General features: G+C 40.5%; 1 protein-coding gene and 1 long non-coding RNA gene across 3 annotated transcripts; both read right to left on the reverse strand.

The window, feature by feature from the left end:
• Window positions 1-1,213: 1,213 nt before the first annotated feature.
• Window positions 1,214-2,775, reverse strand: LOC134320141 (uncharacterized). 2 transcript variants are annotated; one of them, XR_010013606.1, is made up of 4 exons: window positions 2,729-2,775; window positions 1,897-1,939; window positions 1,560-1,608; window positions 1,214-1,402 (listed from the first exon to the last, which is right to left on the reverse strand). It is a non-coding gene; the product is annotated as an uncharacterized LOC134320141 (long non-coding RNA). The 2 variants fall into 2 exon arrangements; XR_010013605.1 differs by lacking the exon at window positions 2,729-2,775 and adding an exon at window positions 2,323-2,544.
• A 7,074-nt stretch (window positions 2,776-9,849) lies between these two features.
• rab15 (RAB15, member RAS oncogene family) lies at window positions 9,850-23,714 on the reverse strand. The gene is made up of 7 exons (XM_063001457.1): window positions 23,452-23,714; window positions 16,507-16,567; window positions 16,353-16,413; window positions 14,608-14,685; window positions 13,238-13,327; window positions 13,059-13,124; window positions 9,850-10,849 (listed from the first exon to the last, which is right to left on the reverse strand). Exons 1-7 carry the CDS (start codon window positions 23,573-23,575, stop codon window positions 10,691-10,693), a joined length of 639 nt encoding a protein of 212 aa, XP_062857527.1. The 5' UTR covers window positions 23,576-23,714; the 3' UTR covers window positions 9,850-10,690.
• Window positions 23,715-25,270: the final 1,556 nt, after the last annotated feature.

Below are 25,270 nucleotides of genomic sequence, written 5' to 3' on the forward strand. Positions count from 1 at the left end.
TTCTATTGGGTTTAGGTCTGGAGACATGCTTGGCCAGTCCATCACCTTTACCCTCAGCCTCTTCAATAAAGCAGTGGTCGTCTTAGAGGTGTGTTTGGGGTCATTACCATGCTGGAACACTGCCCTGCGACCCAGTTTCCGGAGGGAGGGGATCATGCTCTGCTCAGTATTTCACAGTACATATTGGAGTTCATGTGTCCCTCAATGAAATGTAACTCCCCAACACCTGCTGCACTCATGCAGCCCCAGACCATGGCATTCCCACCACCATGCTTGACTGTAGGCATGACACACATATCTTTGTACTCCTCACCTGATTGCCGCCACACATGCTTGAGACCATCTGAACCAAACAAATTAATCTTGGTCTCATCAGACCATAGGACATGGTTCCAGTAATCCATGTCCTTTGTTGACATGTCTTCAACAAACTGTTTGCGGGCTTTCTTGTGTAGAGACTTCAGAAGAGGCTTCCTTCTGGGGTGACGGCCATGCAGACCAATTTGATGTAGTGTGCGGCGTATGGTCTGAGCACTGACAGGCTGACCCCCCACCTTTTCAATCTCTGCAGCAATGCTGACAGCACTCCTGCGCCTATCTTTCAAAGACAGCAGTTGGATGTGACGCTGAGCACGTGCACTCAGCTTCTTTGAACGACCAACGCGAGGTCTGTTCTGAGTGGACCCTGCTCTTTTAAAACGCTGGATGATCTTGGCCACTGTGCTGCAGCTCAGTTTTAGGGTGTTGGCAATCTTCTTGTAGCCTTGGCCATCTTCATGTAGCGCAACAATTCGTCTTTTAAGATCCTCAGAGAGTTCTTTGCCATGAGGTGCCATGTTGGAACTTTCAGTGACCAGTATGAGAGAGTGTGAGAGCTGTACTACTAAACTGAACACACCTGCTCCCTATGCACACCTGAGACCTAGTAACACTAACAAATCACATGACATTTTGGAGGGAAAATGACAAGCCGTGCTCAATTTGGACATTTAGGGGTGTAGTCTCTTAGGGGTGTACTCACTTTTGTTGCCGGTGGTTTAGACATTAATGGCTGTATATTGAGTTATTTTGAGGGAAGAATAAATTTACACTGTTATATAAGCTGCACACAGACTACTTTTCATTGTGTCAGTGTCATTTTGTCAGTGTTGTCCCATGAAAAGATATACTTAAATATCTGCAGAAATGTGAGGGGTGTACTCACTTTTGTGATACACTGTATAAGGCATAAATCAGCCCGAACTGCAAAGGCAAGGAACACACTGCCCAAGAACCACACCACCTTCTAATACCACTCCAGTATTGGCAGGGGGTCCATGGCTTCAGCTCCCTCAACTCTAGTCACACAGATCCCCAGAACAGTCTCCTCAATCCCCCGTTCAGTTGCAGCCATATCACCATCCTACAATGGAACAGAGGATGAAAAAATCACTTTCTTGAACTTAACAGTACACAAATATCCATTTAGGACTTAACATATCTCACTTTAACCTTTATTTTAACTCAGACGTAAAAGATGGGGTGGTGGCTGTAACAACTCAGAGGAAACTTGTGCTTACCTTCACCCTCCTAGCGCTGATGGTATTGCGTGATTGGGGGAATCCTAAACTGTAGATGAAATTGGATACTATTAAAATGATATATAAATAAAAAATTACTAAAGAAAACTAAAGGAAATCAAAATCAGCAAGACAAATATTTATAAAGAAATTACCAGCTTAAAAAAGAAAAGACATAAAATACATAAAACTAAAAAGTAAGTAAAAGAACCAAACAGAATAAATAATAAGAATTTCCACATTTTTTCTTCTTCACTTAATCTAAACTTAACTCAGTGTTCAGTCAAAAGTAGCTCAATATTCTTCAATTTAGCATAAAATGTAGAAAAAAAATTACCAGTAAAAGGTCAGTCCAACTGCAAATACACATTTCCAACCATCTGTAAACAGAAGATACAAAACATCAATTATTTTGTTGTAAATAACTAAAATATTATTTCTATAGTAAAGACTTTAACATTACAAATTCATTGATTATCCAATACTGTTCACATGTGTGTGCTTTCCAGGATAACAGTCACAAAACTCAGGTTTGTAATGATACTAACGTTACAGAATCACTTTGTTTTTAAGTTTGTGCAGAACGTGAGCGCCAAACATAAAGCATGAAGTTCCCCTCAGGCTCGAGCTGCCTGCTCACATCTTAGCTAGCTAGGTTGTGTCCATGTTTTTTAATGCACTGGCACCGCAAATATTACACATCTTTTTATTTTCTACCTTCTTCTAATATACTTCTGCATTAAGTAATTTAAGCCATTTTTACCTTTCGGGAAAGAATCTTACTGCCACAAGTTGAAAATACTGGCTGTTGAACTTGACTAGCTTAGCACTAGCTAGCACCACGGCAATGCAACGTTATCACACACAGCGCAGCCGGACTTAATATACAGTCAGCCAACGGCAATCTATTCAAATCTGCCTCAAGACTTCAATATTATTCACAGAATCCCTGGAAAGATGTTAATAAATAAATCACTATAAGCAGGTCCGCCGTTAGCATTAGCACGCGCGAATTAGCGTTAGCATTTTTAAACAAATAAAGCATGTACAGCAATAAAACTTGAATATTATTCAACTAAAGAGCTATATTAAACAATATAATAAGATAAACATCATGATTAGCATGCAATTAGACATATGGAAAAAGATTTTGTAAAGCTTCACATTACCTGAGATGCCATTGAAACACAATGTGCCTTCACGATGTATTGCGTAATCCCCGGTGCGTCATATCCGGTTTCACCTGATAAACTTATTGCATTAAGTAGTTCCAGGGAAATAAAGCAACTAAGTTAAGTTAACTAATAAACACAATGCAGTCATGTTTCAATCTAAAATGTAATTGATTTGTGTCACACCAGCATATATTCTTTATGCAAAACCAACAGGCACTCAAAAGTGTGTAACTGGTAAATTAGAGCATCATTTTATATCTGTGGTGCTCTGGTTGGAATGTGAACCCAACATGTTGCACAGATGAACTGTAATACATTTTTCCTGTGAATGTGGGGATGGGTAAATTATGCTTGATTTAAATATTATAAATGTGAGAATAAATCACAGTTAATAACGTTTTAAATTTGACTATGGTTTTACACAGTTTGTATAAATGCACTTATTTAACAATTCAATCTTTAAATTAATACAAATGCATAAATAAAGTAAAAGTTAAAATCTGTTTAAATTGTATTGTTGCCTGTCTAATAAGGTAGGCAATACCTTTGTTTTTCCAATTTATGTATGTAAAGTAGTGGTTAAGAAATGCAAAATTACTAAATATTTCTTTCTTTGATCACATATTTTTTGCAATTGTACATTTTTAAATGCATTATTAACAGTATTTTTATTTATTTGACAGTGATATATCGGTATAACAAAAGTTTTTTTTTTTGAAAATTACAGAAGATTCTGCTATTTTTGTCAATGAAGATTACTTTATTTTTACAGTTAGTTTTGTTAAAAGTGTCATCTAAAAACTGTTAAAAAACAGATTTTTTATGTATTTCATTTATACAGATTTTTTATGGTAAATCACATGACACTTTTCAATATACAGTTTATTCTTGTAATTTTACAAAAAAATTCTGTCTTTTATAAATACAGGGGAAAAACTGTAAAAATGTACTGGGAAAACCTGTAAAAAAATGTTTATTTTTTACAGTGTGTACATGTTGTTTATGTAGTTTATGTTCATTTTGTAATCTGCAATTTGCATCATCAGTTTCAGAAATCATGAGCAAGGTTTCTACTTATTTAATCACAAGAGTGTGTTTAACTGTTGCCACAAAGTTGGAGGCATTTATTATTTTACATGATTTTACATTATGGACTGTATAATGATGTTAGCCATGGATGTAGCAAAACACCTGAGGTCAATAATTATGGTAAGTGTTCAAATAATTTTTGCTACCCAATAGAGGAACTTCTCAAGTGTAACTAAAGCTACAGTATGTTCCTAGGTCAAATGTATAATAATTATACATGTATTTTGTCGAACAGCTTCAAATTAAAAAACAATTTATTCATTTAATTTCAGTAATTACTTCATCATTTTAGAGTCATGATAATTCATAAGTCCATGAGAAATGATAAGTTCATCACAAAGAACCATACACTGACCAAATTATTTACTTAATTACAGGAAACTACTACTACTAATAATATTAATATTATTAATAATATTAATAATATTTGGATTATTTACATAATTTAACTTCTAATAAGTCTACAGTGATGGACCACAATGCATTGGTTGGTTCTGCAGTATTTGCCAGCAGCAACCATGATGCTCCTTTGATCAAGCTTCACAAATGCAATGAAACATTGGTGCTGCAGCAGCTTGTTTAGTCCGGTCATTAAATCGTGCATCTCTGATAGAAAGTTCTTCTATCTGTCAAATGAGCACAAATCTGATACGCTTAGTCCCTGGTCAAGAAGAGGATCCAAATTTAGCAGGGGTACTGAGGTACAGTACGGATCATTTGACAAAGGAAACAACCACTAAATGTGGGAGCACTTATAAAGACATAATGCAGGGATTTAAATGGAAAAGGGCAGTTTATTTACCTGTAAGAATAGTGCTGAATTTGCTCAGCAGTACCTACCGCCCCCTGGAGCATGATCATGGCAGTGTGTTTACTAACTTTCATGAACTTTCTTCTGACCTTTACCCCTGGTTAGTGGGTGTTGAGAAGAAAGGCCCTATCTTTGTCTTTCGGCATAAAATTATGTTATAATTTGCATAATTGAACCTTTGTACAGCTCGGTATACATGATGCACGGCAATGCAATGCAATTTGTTTGTTTATTAGGATTTTAACGTCATGTTTACACTCTTTGGTTACATTAATGACAGGAACGGTAGTTACTCATTACACAAGATTCATCGGGCGGCACGGTGGCTCGGTGGGTAGCACTGTCGCCTGACAGCAAGAAGGTCCTTGGTTCGATCCCCAGGTGGGGCGGTCCGGGTCCTTTCTGTGTGGAGTTTGCATGTTCTCCCAGTGTCCGCGTGGGTTTGCTGGAGCATAAAGAACAAATGAACACAACAATGGTTGCACTTTCACGATTTTCTTTACATTTACATTTTCAGCAATTAGCAGACGTCTTTATCCAAACCGACTTACATTAGCCGCTTGAGACCCTGCGGTCACATATGAGGACATTACATTTTGGCTTTGTTATGCCTTATTCCTTGACCTGCTAAACTTAGACCGATTGTCCCCATTAGTGGACACTTTTGTCTGCCATCTAGTGGTAGCAAAAGTACTAGACAACTAATAAGGTTTGTTTGTTTATTAGGATTTTAACGTCATGTTTTACACTTTGGTTACGACATGACAGGAACGGTAGTTACTCATTACACAAGATTCATCAGTTCACAAGATTATATCGAATCGTCATGGACAATTTAATGTCTCCAATTCACCTCACTTGCACGTCTTTGGACTGTGGGAGGAAACCGGAGCACCCGGAGGAAACCCACGCGGACACGGGGAGAACATGCAAACTTCACACAGAAAGGTCCCGGACCGCCCCACCTGGACCTTCTTGCCGTGAGGCGACAGTGCTACCCACTTAGTCACCGTGGCGCCCAACTAATAACTAATAAGCTAATAAAGGTAAAAACAAAATGAAAAGAAAAAATGCATTAAAAAAAATCAAAGCTTGGGTCTTAGGAGGTTAGAGTTACAGTATACAGTCTGAGCAATTGTGGATTAAGGGCCTTGCTCAAGGACCCAAAAGCAGCAACCTGGCAGTAGTGGGGCTTGAACCAGTGACCATCTGATTACTAGTCCAGTACCTTAACCACTAGGCCAGTACCTTAACCACTAGGCTACGGCTTGCCCCTTCTTCTGAGTACCAGGTGGTTTGGGTGGTGCCCGGTGTACCGCAACCCTGATCAGATTTGTAGTTCCCAAAGATTAATGAATGTCAGTGATGCACTGCAGTAAGATAATGTCCAAATGAAATAGGGGATGTAGGGCACCCATAATGCCCTACATCCAGTTGCAGTTCATAGTTAACAAGAAGAAGGATCCCATATCTGGTACAAGGATAGATAGATTTCACAACCCGAATCCGAAGGCAAAGAAAGACAAATTTCTTGGGTGCTTAGCATTCCTCAGTGTCCTCCTCCACTCTCCACATGACTCACGCTGGTGTGAAAGCGCAGAGTGGGTGGATGTGACGTCACAGCGATTGGCAGAAGTGCCTCGAAGCCCCTCCCACATCTGACGCCCCCGCCACGTGCGTATAGGAGCGCTAAAATAATGCCCATCTCCATCACTTTACATTTTCCTCGATCCCTAAGGAAGCGTTCTTTTTTTATTTCCTCTCTTCCTCTCTGTAGCCGGCCTCGAACGAAGCGAATGAACGTGGGATGTGAGAACTGAGCCGCTCGTTTCCATATTTGGTGATGAAGTGACAAGTTTTGAAGCAAAGCAACGAGGCAAAAACAGAATCAAGCCACGGTGTGTTTTTAAAAGCATCACCCTCGTCTTACAGTCTAAATTAAGCCCAGATTGGAGCTACATAAAACCCCAGGACGCTCCGACTGAATAAGAACATGATTAATCCCAGAGTTCCCCCGCTCTTTGTTTTAACATGACTAAGAGGAGCTTAATGAAAAGGTGTGATTAGATCCAAATCTCTGTGCTTATTTCCTACCCTTACACACATTTACACCCTGCTTTCTCAAGTCTGATAAGACTCTGGCTTATCAACCACCTGCTCCCCTCCTACGGGAGTATCATGAATCCACCCTGGTTCAGGGCAAGACAGCACACACTTCCACTCACACCCACTCAACCCCTACACCTTAGGCTGATCAGCCATAACATTAAAACCACCTCCTTGTTTCTACACTCACTGTCCATTTTATCAGCTCCACTTACCATATAGAAGCACTTTGTAGTTCTACAATTACTGACTGTAGTCCATCTGTTTCTCTGCATGCTTTGTTAGCCCCCTTTCACCCTGTTCTTCAATGGTCAGGACCCCCACAGAGCAGGTATTATTTAGGTGGTGGATCATTCTCAGCGCTGCAGTGACACTGACATGGTGGTGGTGTGTTAGTGTGTGTTGTGCTGGTATGAGTGGATCAGACACAGCAGCGCTGCTGGAGTTTTTAAATACCGTGTCCACTCACTGTCCACTCTATTAGACACTCCTACCTAGTCGGTCCACCTTGTAGATGTAAAGTCAGAGACGATCGCTCATCTATTGCTGCTGTTTGAGTCGGTCATCTTCTAGACCTTCATCAGTGGTCACAGGACGCTGCCCACGGGGTGCTGTTGGCTGGATGTTTTTGGTTGGTGGACTATTCTCAGTCCAGCAGTGACAGTGAGGTGTTTAAAAACTCCAGCAGTGCTGCTGTGTCTGATCTCATACCAGCACAACACACACTAACACACCACCACCATGTCAGTGTCACTGCAGTGCTGAGAATGATCCACCACCTAAATAATACCTGCTCTGTGGTGGTCCTGACCATTGAAGAACAGGGTGAAAGGGGGCTAACAAAGCATGCAGAGAAACAGATGGACTACAGTCAGTAATTGTAGAACTACAAAGTGCTTCTATATGGTAAGTGGAGCTGATAAAATGGACAGTGAGTGTAGAAACAAGGAGGTGGTTTTAATGTTATGCCTGATCATTGTAAAACAACCAAAACTGGCTCATTGCAGATCAATAGAACAGGTGATCAGTTCCATATTCAAATCACAATGACCTGCTTAGTAGAAGCTGCAAGTGAACAGTTAGAACCACACAAATCTGCATCTCAACATGATCTCAGAATAATAATCATTTATTTATTTATTAGGACTTTAACACACACCACGTTTTTACACTTTTGGTTCCATTCATGACAGGACAGGTAGTTACAGGTTACCCATAATTCATCAGTACAAGTCCACGGCCAATTTTGTATCTCCAGTTCAGTTCACACGTCTTTGTACTGTGTGAGGAGAACATGCAAACTGCACACTGAAAGGACCCACCATGCCGTCGTGCCGCCCTCGACTAATAATAAAAAACATATTAAAGGACAATTTCATCTCAAATATACAGCCGAAATACCTCACGCCTGGTTTCTTTAAAGAAAAGAAGTGATTTTATTAAAGGAGGCTTTTCAAATACGGAAAACTTTAATCACATTGTTGGAATAAGTGACTTCTCAGAGCTGTAAGAGGTAACACATACCTAATGTGGTTGAGTCTCTTTATCTGTACTTAAGAAAATATATCTTTATGTATGAACACACTTTTTTTACTATATTTTTGAGTACAAAGTAAATCAGGGCTTTTTAAACCCCCACCCAGGGGTCGTGAGCCAAAAATGGGTTGCAGAGAAAAATAATAATAATAATTAAATAAACAACAGGTACATAAACACAAAGTAAACTCGTACGCGAATGCTCCCTTGTGGAGGTTTTATGTTACATCTTGTAAACCACAGTGGAACCAGATTACCGTCATTTGTATTAGGGCTGGGTGGTATGACGGTACATTCGGTATACCGAATGATATTGTTCGCCACTAAAATCGCTATGCTATGGAGCGCCGTGCAGATTAAGTAGTCAGCCAGTTAGAATTAGCATGACAGTGTTAACAGATGAGAGAGGCTTCCTCAATATGGTGAAAAAAATAAACAAAAACAGATGGAGGATGAAAGAGAGGAAGAGCAAATATGCACCACAAGAACCTGCCAAAGAATGAAGCGTGTCGGCAGTTTAGAACAGACTAAAACACTCTATACTGCATGATCTGTCAAGCAAACGACGACATTACAAACGCAGCAACGATCCACATATACAAGGACACGATTCCTCTACAGACAGTCGAGACAGAAGCTTTCAGAGCGATAATTAAAGCTCTGGATTCCAGGCTCGTCTTACGAGGTGAAAATACTTCAGGTCAGTCGCTAAACCAACGTTATAAGTGAACTGGAATCAGAGATTTTTAAAGTCGTTCACTTTCCTACAACAGACCTGTGGTCACGTTGTACAGTGGAGTTTGCAAACGTGATTTTATTTGTTAAAGTGAGAGCTGAGGGTCATTGTATAATACTTAAATATTAGATCAACAATAAAATTTTTATTTATCACAACTGTTTTATGCATCCTGATTCCATCATATATTGTGTCATTTTGTGGGGCTGCAAAGCTAATAGTCCTCAAAACCTTCATTACAGTCGACCCTTGAGTTACGAACGGTTCACCATACGAACATTTTGGGTTACGAACGTTCTTGTTCAACTTAACGTACGAACAAATTTCGGATTACGAACCGAAATTCGCAGAACACGTGACGTCACGAACAAGTTGAGTCTAACCATCTCTCTCTCTCTCTCTCTCTCTCTCTCTCTCTCTCTCTCTCTCTCTCTCTCTCTCTATATATATATATATATATATATATACAGTGAGTGAACATTTGGACAGCGGACGGTGTTTTTATGGTGAGAGCGCAGAGCTAAGAAAATGAAAAAAAAATCTATTACTGTATGTTGTTGTATAATTACTCCTGCCAGTAGGTGTCACTGTGTGTGTGAGAGAGAAGGAATTCGGCTCAGTAAAGTATTCTTTCTTTCGTGCAATTACACCTACAAAATACAACACTACTGAAATAAAGAAGGAGATAATAGAGAAATATGAGAGTTATTGTTGTTTCTGGTAGATACATTTTATATAAAAAGAAGGAAATGTATTATGGTGTATGGTACTGCACACGTACTGTACTGAAATATGATGTGTGTGTATTTATGTACAGTACTACTGTGTATGGTTGTTTATTATTGTTTATTACAGGAATGCCTATTCTATAATTTAAGATTAAGGGAAAATATACTTGTATTTATAACAAAAAAAGAGCATTTAAGACATTAGAGAGGTTAGGGGTAAGGGGGGGGTTGGGAGGTCTGGCACGGATTAATTGTATTTACATTATTTCTTATGGAAAAAATAGGTTTAACTAACGAACATTTTAACTTAAGAACAGCCCTTCAGAACCAATTACATTCATAAGTCAAGGGTCGACTGTATATACATGGTGAAATAAACATATATTTATACAGTATTCTATGTACTTATGGCAGTAGAATCAGCCACACATATAAAAGTCCCAGTCATACAGAAAAAAAACATACCGTGAAACTGTCAGAATCTTCAAAAATACCGTGATACAAATTTTTGGTCGTACCGCCCAACCCTAATTTTTATTAATTATGTATATTTTGTTTTATGATACATTTTGATGCATTGTTTGTTTTGCCTGGGTAAAAATCATGGACAAAATGTGGGTTGCTTGAAATAAAAATTAAAAAAACTGGATGGGTGAAATATTTGTTTGTTGTCATCGTATGTGCCTGGATTTGACTGGACTGTGGATTGGTGTACAGATCCTGATGTGCTGATCTGCTGATCTGAGAGCGAGCACACGGTTCCATCTAGTGGACCAGGCTGTCGGTGCACAAACAGAACTGAACTCGATGCTTCCATCCCACACACAGAAGTTTATTCCATTAAATAAAGCACAAACATTTCATCTGCAGTTTTTAAAGAACGTTCATGGAAAGCAGCAAACTCCAAAATCCAAGAGAAACACAAAGCGTGTCGATGTGACTCCGTGTCCTCAGCACCAGCAGGACTTCTGAGTGTTACTGCTGTTCTCACAGATTCCTTCCTCCTCCTCCAGGGCTGAAAGGTCAAGCTGGTCGGTGAGGGAGACCCGCAGGACGTCCAGGTCCTTTTTATTGGCCTGCAACACCAGCTCAGCTAAACGGGTAAAGGACTAAACAAAGCACGATCAGATTAACAATAAAAACGAATCTTTCATGCAGGATTCATGAACATTTTTACATCGAATCACACAGACCAGACTTCGCTCCTCACGTGCATCAGTGAGCCTTGGCCGCCCATGACCCTGTCGCCGGTTTACCACCGTTCCTTCCTTGGAGCACTTTTGATAGATACTGACCCACTGCAGACCGGGACACACCCCACAAGAGCTGCAGTTTTGGAGATGCTCTGACCCAGTCGTCTAGCCATCACAATTTGGCCCTCGTCAAACTCGCTCAGATCCTCACGCTCGCCCATTTTTCCTGCTTCTAGCATCAACTTTGAGGATAAAATGTTCACTCGCTGCGTAATATATCCCCCACACTAACAGGTGTCGTGATGAAGAGATAATCAGTGTTATTCACTTCACCTGTCAGTGGTCATAATGTTACACCTGGTCGGTGTAGATACACAATTTACACGACATTTAACACAACAGGTTTGAATCGTTTGGCTCGAGTCATTTGATCAGGGATCTTACCACTGAAGCCAATCGAGGTGCATTTAGGTCAAATTCTGCACAAAAAAAACTCACAGATGGACTTTAACCCCTTCATATATGATATGCTAATGATGAAGGATCAGGTATTTGGCTGGATTATCAAAAGTTTGAGCTAATAGCAGGACCAGTCTGTGTAAACCCTTTAATGGTCTGCTCAACCATTTGGTTGATCTTACTTTGAGTCTTAATACTTGGGTAAAAATAAGCTGTATTTAAATAATCTTGTTTGGGCCGTATTTGACGTGTATTAAACTCAAAAATATTGCTAGATGACACTGTGGTCTTAAGAAAACAGCCTTTCTAATCAATATGTCAACTTAAAGCCGGCAGTATTTTTGTGATCATTTCAACTAGAGGCTCATAAAAAATACAGTGTACTAGTTTTTTTTCTTTATGCATTTTCTCTCCTTTTTTCTCCCTTTTAGCGCGTCCAATTGCTTGATTGCGTCACGCTTCCTCTCCACCAATGCCGATCCCCGCTCTGATTGAGGAGAACGAAGCTAACCCACGCCCCCTCCGACACGTGGGCAGCAGCCGAATGCATCTTATCACCTACACTTTGATGAGTGCATGTGTGGATCAGCGTTGTGTGGCAGGCAGAGCCGAGATTCGATACGATGTATTTGAGATCCCAGCTCTGGTTCCAGCGTGTGTTTTAGTTAATAAAAATATTAATTTATTGTTGTTGGTATCGTCCCAAGAAACTAAGAAACATTATCGTCCCAAGAAACATTATTTTCTTGGTGAGACCATTAAAGGGTTAAACCTCTTCATTCTCATTTCAGATGCATAACAAATAATCTGATATAACAGATAAACTCTAATTATGTGTTGTTTGCCATTATAGAGACTCAAAATGATTTATTTCACCAGTAAATGACTTGTCAGTGACTCGCTAGAAGAAAAAATCTGAGATAAATTGGCCAAAGATATGTAAACCCATTATATGAATTACATACTCCCAACTCCAACATCTGCCTTGAGTTAATTACAATGAAACACATACTACAAATAAACACTATATAATGTTTGTTAATGATGATGAATCAAGCCGCTCAGGTGGTGCAGTGATAAAATTCGCTAGCGCACCAGAACTGGGATCTCGAATACATCGTATCGAATCTCAGCTCTGCCATCCGGCTGGACTGGGCGGTCACATGAACAACGATTGGCTGTTGTTCATCTAGGTAAGGGAACCGGACAGGGACCTCATTACTAATGCAGTTACGGCCTCTGCTGGCTGATTGATGGAATAATGCTGATCAGGGTGTGGCTCTCCGTGCACAAGGCTGGTCCGCATATGAACTCGCCTCGTGCAGGTGAAAAGAGGCAGCCGGTACTGATCACGTGTCGGAGGGGCGTGTGTCAGTTCTGAAGCTACACGGTAGCGGTAGAGGTGAAACGTAACACAATCAGGGTAATTGGATACGACTAGATTAGGGGAGAAAATTAAGGCGGAAAATATGATGAATTAAATGCTATTAAGTAGTTAAATTTAAGTTAAATAAATTAGCCACACGTAGTACAACTACAAAATTATAATTGACGACTTGTAGCCTTGACGTTTCCTCAGTATCCGGCCACTCAGGCGTATATAAACTACATTTCTAACATTTATTATACTGCATTTTCCTCTTATTAATGTATAACTGGTACATACCTCTGTGATGTTGTGATTGTTAAAGGCACTTGTCTCGTAAAAATCCATTCCATAAGCTTTAGCAAGCTAGAGTCAACAATACAATACAATAATGTACGAGTTACATGTTTGAACAGCAGATTTATATATCGATAAATCAATATCAATATCAATATCAATGAAACCATTAAAGCTCACACCTTGTTCCCCTGCTCTGTAGCTACTTGCCTCTTCTGGTACTCATCGGATTTGTTCCCGATGAGGATCTTCTGCACTTTTTCAGGAGCGTACTAATAACACAGAGAAGCAGCGAGTATCCGTCATTATTACGACCGATTTGCAAACTGAGACCTGCGTATACTATGGATGTAACGATACACTCTACACACGATGTGATGCGATTCACGATACGATTTTTTCTCGATTATTTAAACAAAATAAAATTGAAGACAAATTATGATAAAGTTGCCTTTTATAATTTCTCTTCAAAAAATAAATAAAATACTGTATTTGTGCTTATCTTTTATTTATTTAAATAATTAATGTCCTTTTATTTTTGAGGTAGGTACAAACTATGGAAAAAAAAAACTGAAATGAAATAAATCCCACATTAAATACAACCCCAAATCAGAAAAAGTTGGGACAGTATGGAAAATGCAAATAAAATAAAAACATTCCTTAAATAAAAAAAGTTCCTTACATTTACTTTGACTTTTATTTGATGTCAGACAGGATGAACCTGAGATATTTCATGTTTTATCTGCTCAACTTCATTTCATTTAGTAATAAACATCCATTCCTGCATTTCAGACTTGCATCACATTCCAAAAAAAGTTGGGATGGGGGAAATTTAGGGCTAATAATAAGGTGATGTGAACAGGTGATTGTGATCATGGTTTGGTACAAAAGCAGCATCCAGGAAAGGCTGAGAGTCTCTGATGAGTAAAGATGAGCAGAGGATCCAGTTTGTCCACAAATGTGAGAGAAAATGATTGAAATGTTTAAAAACAATGAACCTCAAAGAAAGATTGGAAGGGATTTGCATGTTCTCCCTCTACAGTGCAGAATATCATTAAACCATTCAAGGAATCAGGAGGAATTTCAGTGCGTAAAGGCCAAGGGTGCGAGATTAATCTGATTGCTGCACACATGCTGCACACATTACAAAGGCGTGGCTGCGGAAGAAGAGGGTACGGGTACTGGACTGGCCTGCCTGTAGTCCTGACCTGTCCCCAATAGAGAATTTTGAAAGGAAAAATGCGACAACGATGACTTTTTTTGGAATGTGTTGCAGGTCTGAAATGCAGGAATGGATGTTTATTACTAAATGAAATGAAGTTGAGCAGATAAAACATGAAATATCTCAGGTTCATCCTGTCTGACATCAAATAAAAGTCACGTCCTAAGCGACTGTAAATAAAGTATGAACAATAAAGTGTTTGTTAACAGGAAATCTGTATAAAAAGCAAGAGTAGTTTGATCCTATCTGACTGAGCTTAGAAAATCTTCAGTGATCCATCACACCCAGCATTTGGGGTTGAACATGAAAACAGTAGCAGTAAAATCTCACCTCATCCACGTCACTGGCCCATTTCATAATGTGCTGAAAGGATCGTTCACTTGTGATGTCGTACACCAAAAAGATTCCCTGAGTTGGAGAGATATCATAAATCATTAACACACAGTCATACACACACAACCAACACAGTCTTGCTCCCTGGACTCTTAACAACTTTAATACACACCACTACTCCAGGACTAGATCACTTGCATCTTTGCACAAATGCAATATTGCACTTTACTCTTTAATATCTCTGCTGCTATAAACCTACACTGTTAACTGTATATCAAAATGTTTTTAGCTCACTTATCATTCACTCAGTATCATGTACTGACCAACACTACTTTTGTCCTTGGTCCCGTCCCCCTCAGTTACTTCTAGATTAGAAATGTCTCTTGTATTTATTACTAGTGAACACATTTCAAACATGCTGAGTGTCTTATGAATTATGTGCAGTCATTTTCATTAACCATAAAATATCCAGTACTGAATGACCAGTGTTTACTTTTGAGCTCAGTTGATTTCTGAGCAAATCATATCAAACAGTTTTTCTCATTGGAGGAGCTTTGGCAACACACAGGAAAAAAACTGCACAGCCGGCGCAAAAGCGGTTTTGCCGCGTATCATGTGAATGCGCCCTAAGTGTGTTGCTGGGTCTGAAGTAGGTCTCTCCATAGGGTTTAATATGATGTCGGCCCACCCTTCACAGCTATAACAGCTTCAACTCTTCTGGGAAGGCTTTCCACAAGGTTTAGGAGTGTGTTTATGGGAATGTTTGACCGTTCTTCCTGAAGCGCATTTGTGAGGTCAGACACTGATGTTGAAGGAGAAGGCCTGGCTCACCGTCTCCGCTCTAATTCATCCCAAAGGTGTTCTATCGGGTTGAGGTCAGGACTCAAGTTCTTCCACACCAAACTGGCTCATCCACGTCTTTATGGATCTTGTGCTTTGTGCACTGGTGCGCAGTCATGTTGGAACAGGAAGGGCCATCCCCAAACTGTTCCCACAAAGTCGGGAGCATGAAATTGTCCAAAATCTCTTGGTATGCTGAAGCGTTAAGAGTTCCTTTCGCTGGAACTAAGGGGCCGAGCCCGACTCCTGAAAAACACCCCCACACCATAATCCCCCCTCCACCACACTTTACACTCGGCACAATGCAATCAAACAAGTACCGTTCTCCTGGCAACCGCCATACCCAGATGGAGAAGCGTGATACGTCACTGGACTTGTTGCACATCACGGTACCACGCTGGAATTCACTGAGCTTCTGAGAGCGACCCGTTCTTTCACCAATGTGTGTAGAAGCAGTCTGCATGCCTAGGTGCTTGGTTTTATACACCTGTGGCCATGGAAGTGATTGGAACACCTGAATTAAATGATTTGGATGGGTGAATGAATACTTTTGGCAATATAGTATATGTGATGACGATGTTGTTCTGTTCCTCAGTGGTTGATACCTGAGGTTCTTTTATGTCCTCACGCCGATTTGATTAAGGCCCAGTTTGGATAGTGACATGTTTTAAGTGTTCTCTTGATGTGTGTTGTTGTGTTTCATTTATTTTTCCTCCGCCTTGGTGGTGTAAAGTCCTGATAACCCCAAGTTTGTATTCCAGTGGGTGGTGGGAGATGAAACGTCTTGAAGAACCTAAAACAAGTTCAGTTTCCTTCGACTAAAGACTACGATGAACCAGATGACTTAGAACCAACACACACTGTCTGTGGTCTGAAACAGCTTTACTGAAGAAAGAGCTCACCTGTGCTCGTCTGTAGTACTGTTTGGTAATGGTCTGGTACCGCTCCTGGCCTGCAGTGTCCCTACATATAGAGGACCAACATACAGGAAGGGGAGTTAGAACCAATACCACCACAGCACAGCTGGATTAAATTAAACACCCCTCACTGACTCACCAAATCTGTATCCTCACTTTGATCCCGTCGATCTCTAACGTCTTCATTTTAAAATCCACTCCTGAGGGACGGAAAGAAAAACGTCAGACCGACATCAAACGCACAGCCGCAGCGGAAAGGTCACGCTTACTCAGACGGGATAAATCACATTTTACATAACGTCCCAACTTTGTCTGGATGTCCAGAAATGAGGTCTGAAACGTCTGAACCCGGACAAACTGCTTCTGCTCGGAGCTGAATTGAGCTGAAACCTGAAGTCTTGATTAATGACACGCCGAGACAGAAATACACACCGGCCTCGAGCATCGCCAGTGATCCAGCATGTTTAAGATAAATGATAGCAGACCTTCAAACTTCATTTTCTCTCTCCTGCTCTCTCTGTATCCCTCTTAATGAGTTTAATTTGAATAGCTACATCACGGCCATTACAATCATGACACTATAATACTGCTGACGCATTTACACGACATATTTCAAATTTGTTATCATTTCCCATCATTTTCTCTAATTCTTCATGCTCGTTAACTCTCCACCTCAGCTCATCCCACAAATTTCCACACTGATCAATTTCCAGCTAGAAGAACCAAGCTTCCTGGCTTCAGGTTTTAATATCTGTTGGTATTTGATGGAGTCAGAGATTTTATGTATCTGCCGGGGCCTTTCTGGCTCTTATATGATAAGCATTTTAATCTCCAGGCCACCCAAGCAGGATGAAGGTCCCTGCTGAGTCTGGTTCCTCTCAAGGTTTTTTTTTTATATATATTTTTTTTTTTTATATATATATTTTTTTTTATTTTTTTTAATTTTTTTATTATTTTTTTTTTATTTTATTTAGCGCGTCCAATTTCATCCCATCTATCATCCTCTCATTAGTGCGGATTCCTGCTCCTGATTGGGGCTGAAGAGGCCGTTCCACGCCTCCTCCGAAACGTGCACAGCCAATCGACCGTCTTATCACCCACACTTGACGAGTGTAGCGTGGCAGAGTACTGTGCACGGAGGATCACACACTCCGCCGCACCCCCTCCCGTCTCCATACAGGCGCCACCAACCAGCCAGCAGAGGGCGCAACCGCCCCGTTCCTGAGAGAGCATCCCCTACGGTCTCAAGTCCCGCCCCCCACCCGGACAACAGGCCAATCGTTGTCCATAGCCGCCCAGCCTCGACCGTGAAGGCAGAGCTGGATTCGAAACGACGCTCCTTCGAAATCCAGCCCTGGTTGCAGCGCGTGTCTTTTTACCGCTGCGCCACCTGAGCGGCCTCTCAAGGTTTTTTATGCCACTGTCGCCCTCGGTTTGCTCAACAGGGGGTTTTGGTCTGTCGGTCCTATATGCTGATAATGGGTCTGTGTGAAAACCTGGTGATCTCTCGACATAGAGGCATTTTACGTCATCCTACACTCCCGAGAAGAGGGCGTGTCTAAATACTTAGATCCCTTAAAATGCTCCTACTGAGGCGCCTTAATTCTGAGTGATAATCTGACTGAATATGATGGAGCGTCCGACGCTTCCTCAGCGCTGAAGGCAATCCCAGAATTCAGTGCGGCACGACTTTTAATCTATTCTCATTCCAGCAGTGACAGTAAGGTGTTTAAAAACTCCAGCAGCGCTGCTGTGTCTGATCCACTCATACCAGCACAACACACACTAACACACCACCACCATGTCAGTGTCACTGCAGTGCTGAGAATGATCCACCACCCAAATAATACCTGCTCTGTGGTGGTCCTGTGGAGGTCCTGACCATTGAAGAACAGCATGAAAGGGGGCTAACAAAGCATGCAGAGAAACAGATGGACTACAGTCAGTAATTGTAGAACTATAAAGTGCTCCTCAGTAATTTTGACTTAAGACTTTCTGTAAATGTAGAAATATTTTGTTCATGAGAGCTCCATCAGGCTGAAAATAAGACTGCACAGTTGGTTAGATGAGATAAAATGATGCCACAATGGGATTCACTGTATTGGCTGCTCAAAGGTTGAGTAATAACAAACAGCAGGTGGAGGAAATTGACTGATATAATCTTCCTTTGTTGGTATAAAGCTCACTTCTAACAGTCCTAGTAGCACCGTGAGGGATCATTTACAGTCTTCCACAATGCACTGCCTTTAACTGTGTATCACAGGTTGTAAAAGCTGGGTAGGGAAAGTGTGTGTGTGTGTGTGTGTGTGTGTGTATGTGTGTGTGTGTGTGTGGAATAATGTATCTAATGCAACACTAAGTAATAAAATTAATTTGGCAATATGATCAATTCTATTCTTTAAATTCGAAGGTGACGTAGCTGAATCAATGCACTAGGAGAAAAGGTCGAGTAGGTGACGAGTGGGGCTGTTGTGGGTTCAGGAACTTATTACTATTTTTTACTTATTTAAATGGGGTCACTGTCAAATAAATGTTAATCCCAGTTTTACCACGAACACTGATTCCCTGTTTATGATGATTTTCCAGACAAAAAGCACAAGGAGCCCAAAATTTTAATCTTCTATTCAAAACAGCACGAGGAAACGATTCTTTGTGCTGGAAATAATTACATAATTCATCTACACACTATAAAAGAAAATCCTTCATTCATTGTCTGATTTTCCACAGTTTTATCCATCAACAGATGCCAGTAAAACAATGAAATTGGCTGATGTAGTGTCAGCTGTGAAGTACGGTGAAGGAGGAACACAATAAACAGTAGGGATGTAACGATACACTCTACCCACGATGTGATACGATTCTTTTCCGATTTTTGAAACAAAATGAAATTGAAGACAAATGATGACATAGTTTCCTATTATTATTTCTATTTAAAGAAATTAAATAAAATCCTGTATTTGTGCTTATCTTTTATTTATCTAAATAATAAATGTCCTTTTATTTCTGAGGTAGGTACAAACTATGCCAAACAGTGCTGCACATTTCCTTTTTTATGACCAAAAAAAAAAACTAAAATGAAATTTTAAAATAAATCCCACATTAAATAAATAAATGAATAATACAATAAAGAAAGTATCCTCACATAAATACATTCCGAACCTGGCAACCCTGTAATGACGTCAACCAGGCGAGGTGAATAGCGCCAGCACCCTCTGCTGTTCGATTTTTAACTGTCTTGTGGTGCATCGTTACATCCCTAATAAACAGTGTAGGCATTTTTTGATGGTTTGGGTTAAGTAAAGAGAAAACTTTGCTTTAGACTACAATTCTAGAAAACTGTGTGCTTTCAAATAAAGTTAAATTGAATAAAGTAAGGTCTAGCAGCAATTTTCTCTTCTTGTACATTCTGTTCTGGATTATTTGTAAATATTTCTCATCATCACTTGTTGGAAAACCGTCTCAGTTAAACACTGATGTGGAAACACTGCCATCTAGTGGCGGGATGCGGTCACTTTGCAGGTCACAAAATCGGCATGCATTGTGGGAGATGCAGTTTATGTAGGATTTTACAGTGTATTTTTAGACAATCATACGTCTTTGACACATGGTCTGTAGAGTAAATTTTAGCTTAGTCTGGGAAAAAAAGAACCAGACTGGCCTCCACAAAGCCTTGACGTTAACCCCATTCATCACTGACCCTGAACTTATCGTTCATTATCCTCTTACGGTTTTCCTAGACGAATGAAGGCTGTTATAGCAGCAATGAAGACCAAATTCATGTTAATATGCATGATTGTGGATGTTTGTCTGAATCTGGATCAGTCAGCGATAACAGTGAGATGCGATGACCTTGTTTATCAGATGTTTAGACTTCAGTGTGCTGTTTGTGTGTGAGCTATATAAGCGTCTACTGATTAATTCAGGGTCAGATACATAAAATTTCACGGCTCACAAGCCAATACTTGTGCCAGATATCAGGAGCTACATGCTATAACATCTCTGTCTGATGAATAAAGAAAAAAAGCTTCAATTTGTCTGCTTGTTCATTTACAGAAGTAGATTTTTAATACCTGAAGCTACAATCACAGCATTTTGATCTGTAGAACTTATGAATGTCCCGAACAGTTCATCTTTAGTAACTGATATGCAAAACTGGAACAGATCCTGGACAAAATCCAGTCCACTTCAAAAGATTGTACACTTACATTTAATTTATTTAGCAGAGGGATCAAATCTACCAAAAGCCATGAACACAAAAATAAAGAAGCCTTTAATGCACAGTCCGCAGGCGGGGATCAGTGCACAAAAGAGATTAGATGTGCATGAATATGGTCACTAGTTTTTTTTAAATATATATATATACCAATCAGCCATAACATTAAAACCACCTCATTGTTTCTACACTCACTGTCCATTTTATCAGCTCCACTTACCATATAGAAGCACTTTGTAGTTCTACAATTACTGACTGTAGTCCATCTGTTTCCCTGCATGCTTTGTTAGCTCCCTTTCATGCATCCTACCTGGTCGGTCCACCTTGTAGATGTAAAGTCAGAGACGATCGCTCATCTACTGCTGCTGTTTGAGTCGGTCATCTTCTAGACCTTCATCAGTGGTCACAGGACGCTGCCCACGGGGCGCTGTTGGCTGGATATATTTTAGCTTGGTGGACTATTCTCAGTCCAGCAGTGACAGTGAGGTGTTTAAAAACTCCAGCAGCGCTGCTGAGTCTGATCCACTCATACCAGCACAACACACACTAACACACCACCACCATGTCAGTGTCACTGCAGTGCTGAGAATGATCCACCACCTAAATAATACCTGCTCTGTGGGGGTCCTGACCATTGAAGAACAGGGTAAAAGTATGTAGAGAAACAGATGGACTACAGTCAGTAATTGTAGAACTACAAAGTGCTTCTATATGGTAAGTGGAGCTGATAAAATGGACAGTGAGTGTAGAAACAAGGAGGTGGTTTTAATGTTATGGCTGATCCTCTGTTTTCCACCACACCAGACCCACCATGACTTTCAGCCAAGATAAAGCAGATGATAAGAATGAATAAAACGACCAAACTAAACGAACCAACACCCGGGAATGTGTTTATACTGGTTATTCTTATAATGAGCACCAGCAGCTATTTAATGAAAGTTGTTTCCATGGAAAATCGAAGGATGAAAATGCATGAAATTCTCCTCATGTACAGAGACAGACGTGGAAACGAGATCAGTCGCCTGTTCAGAACAAAAGCTTCAGTCACGGAAGATAACAAAAGACGAACACAGGACATTTAAATATTTAATAAACTGTTTCACATTAGCATGCTGGGAATTGTACATAATGTCAGTCTGCCAGAGTGTTCAGCGGTTAAGGTAACCATAAGGTTGCTGGTTCAAGCCCCAACATCGCTAGATTGCCACTGTTGGGCCCCTGAGCAAGACCCTGAGCGGGCAACCCTCATTTGCTTGAATTGTATTCAGTCATAATTGTAAGTCGCTTTGGGTTAAAAATATGTGAACACCTGACCATAGGCAGTATTAAGAAGTTAGCCCATGCTTTGCAGCTATAACAGCCTCCAATCCTTTGGAAAGACTTTACACTGATCAGACATAACATTATGACCACCTTTCTAATATTGTGTTGGCCCCCTTTTGCTGCCCCGTACACAACAAACTGTGCTGCTCTGTGTATCCTGACACCTTTCTATCAGAACCAGCATGAACTTCTACAGCAGTTTGAGCTACAGTAGCTCGTCTGTTGGATCGGACCACACGTGCATCAATGACCCTGTCGCTGGTTTACCACTGTTCCTTCCTTGGATCACTTTTGATAGATACTGACCACTGCAGACCGGGACACACCCCACAAGAGCTGCAGTTTTGGAGATGCTCCGACCCAGTCGTCTAGCCATCACAATCTGGTCCTCGTCAAAGTCGCTCAGATCCTCACGCTCGTCCATTTTTCCTGCTTCTAACATCAACTTTGAGGATAAAATGTTCACTTGCTGCTTAATATACCCCCCCCCCCCCCCCCCCCCCCCCCCCCCCCCCCCCCACTAACAGGTGCCGTGATGAAGATAATCAGTGTTATTCACTGTGCTCATAATGTTATGCCTGGTCGGTGTAGTATGTCTATTAAATTCATGATTGTTTAATCGAATGAACATTTGTGGGAACAGGCACTGATGTTGAACAATAAGTGATTGTTCAAATACATCTCAAAGTTGTTTAATGCCGTTATGGTCAGGGCTCAGTGCAGGCCACTGGAGTTCCACCAGGACTTTGCTTTGTACACGGTCATGTTGGAATTTGTGAAAGAGCTACAGACGGTAGGGTGGCCAGCCGTCCGGCTTTAGGTCGGACAGTCCGGTTTTTCAGCTGCCAGTCCTCCACCCATGCAACGCTAGGACGGACACTTAAAAATCCTCCTTTTGGTATGAACTGGTTACATTTTTGATCAATATTATCTGTCATTGGCCCTTTTTTTTCTAAAAAAGCCTAACAGAATAAAAGTCCTCTAATTTGCTTGTATATTACTTCATAATGTATAATTTAATTATTTATTATTGCAATTTGTATTTTTCTGTATTTTTGTTTAATTTCATTTTAAATGGTCCTGAAATGCTGTTGTAACATGTGCTCACCTGACCACTCTTTTCTAAAAAGCATAACAAAATAAAAGTCCTGTAATTTGCTTGTATAATATAGAAAAAATAAACTTTTAATGTATTGTGTTAGTGTGTAATTTAATTATTTATTGCAATTATAAATTTAATTATATATTCCAATTTGTATTTTTCTGTATTTTTGTTTAATTTCATTTATAACCATAACACTAGTAAAGCTGGCAATCAATAATCTCAGTATGTACAAACAATTGGCCTATTTATCCATACCAGTAATGTGGTCTGTGGATCACAAAATATAGGAGCTTTTTATTTATAACAAGGTAAACACGTGTAATTCTATTTATGATGCTATATTTCAGATCTTTCACTGAACACAAATGAAACACCAGCCAGAAAAGCCTGGAATAACCAGTACCCGACCCGCCCAGTATGAAATGAGACTGGTTTCTTCTTACCGATGGTGGAGATGTGAGATGGATGGAATTCATTGTCGGTGAATCTGCATAATAAACATGTTTTCCCCACCCCGGAGTCTCCCAGCAGCAGCAGTCTGAACAGCACATCGTACTGTTTAGCCATGATGTCGATTTCTAACTCACACACCGATTCCCATCGATACACACACTGCTCTCCATAACCGATTCATCCTGCACTCATGCGCGTCTGATTCCTCCCATCCACGGCTCCCTTTCTCCGGCTTCCTCAGCAGAAATGAACCCGAGTGAGGGTTAAACTGATCCCGGTGCTGAGGTGATGTGGGTGCTGGAGGAAGGGCGCGGTGTCCAACCATTCGTTCTAACGATGTGTCGTTTAGGAAGGAGTCGACTCCTTGTGTACACTTTAAAGGCCGAATCATAAAATAGATTCAGAGTCGTTTGCATTAAGGATGCAACATAGACTAATAAACTTAACATTTTTACGTTACAATACGTTACAGGCAGTGGTAGCTCAGTGGTTAAGGTACTGAACTGACAATCAGACAGAGATGCTCACAGATCACAATATACGAGTCCGAGTCGAGTCACAAGTCAGTATAATAAACACAAATAATATGTAAGTTCAGATAAAAAAAAAAAAAAACAGATCAGCGACTGTATTTTGCCGTTTTACTTTGACTTTACTTTTATTGCAAAACGAAAGCGCTCGATAAATCACAGCACAGCGGCCAAAATCCAAAACACAGCAAAAACATCATAACCGCTGCTTACCTTAGCTTCTGTTCTTCCAGATGCTATTACATTTATAAGCGTGCGTCCCATTAGGAACAGAATCCGTTATTTTGTAAATGTGCTTATAATGAAAAACCTCCAAACTTTTCCCGGTCGTGAAGTAAAACAGGAAGTCGTTAGAAAGCCGATCGAGCGTTTCATTACCGCGTCATCTGTGTGACGCAAACTGAATAAATGCACATAACAGCATTTCTTACTAACAGTTATAATCAGACGGTCTGATTGGTTCAGAAAGCGGCTCTTATAATCATTAGCGCCGATTCTGTAGGAGCGTTCCATTCACCCCAGTTGTTCCTGTGAAGTGCACTACGTAGGGTATTCCACCATTTCAAGTGAGATTTCAATCCAAAGGTAAAGAAAATGTTCAAATGAAGTGAACTTCGAACTGTGTAGGGAGTAGGGAGCGACGCTTCATCACTACACCGGAAGCTGGCTGGAACATTTACCCATTGCGTGTGTTGCGGGTTAAGACGACCAAAACTGGTTAATTGTCACACGTAACTAATGTTGATGCTGACGCTAGAGACTCTTGTTGTTCACGAGTCATTTTTTGCGAGTCATGAGTCGAGTCCGAGTCATTTAAAACGAGTCTGAGTCGAGTCTGAAGTCGCTGTGTGTTGCACATAAATCAGAAGCAATCAGAAGGTTGGCGGTTCAAGCCCCACCACCGACAAGTTGCCTCTGTTGGGCTCCTGAGCAAGGCCCTTAACCCTTAATTGCTCAAATAGTCACTCTGGATAAAAACGTCTGCTAAATGCTGCAAATGTAAAATGCAATACACTTCTTCTCATTTAGAGAGTGTCTTATAAATGAGGGTGACACTGTGGTGGAATTGGTAGAGTGTGTTCTGCACTGCAACATTGGCCCAAGGACCTAGGTTCGATTCTTAACCTACGCACTATTTGTGAAGACGTATAGGGTCTGCTATAGATTGCCCCAACGTTGAAGTTGAAGAGTCTGTGATACATAATACATTCTTCTTAAGTTTGCGAGCATTTGGAAGGATGGCCACTGATGTTGGTCAAGAAAGCCTCAGTTGATGCTC

The sequence above is a fragment of the Trichomycterus rosablanca genome, chromosome 9 (assembly GCF_030014385.1).
Source record: "Trichomycterus rosablanca isolate fTriRos1 chromosome 9, fTriRos1.hap1, whole genome shotgun sequence".
In the NCBI taxonomy this organism is placed as follows: Eukaryota; Metazoa; Chordata; class Actinopteri; order Siluriformes; family Trichomycteridae; genus Trichomycterus; species Trichomycterus rosablanca.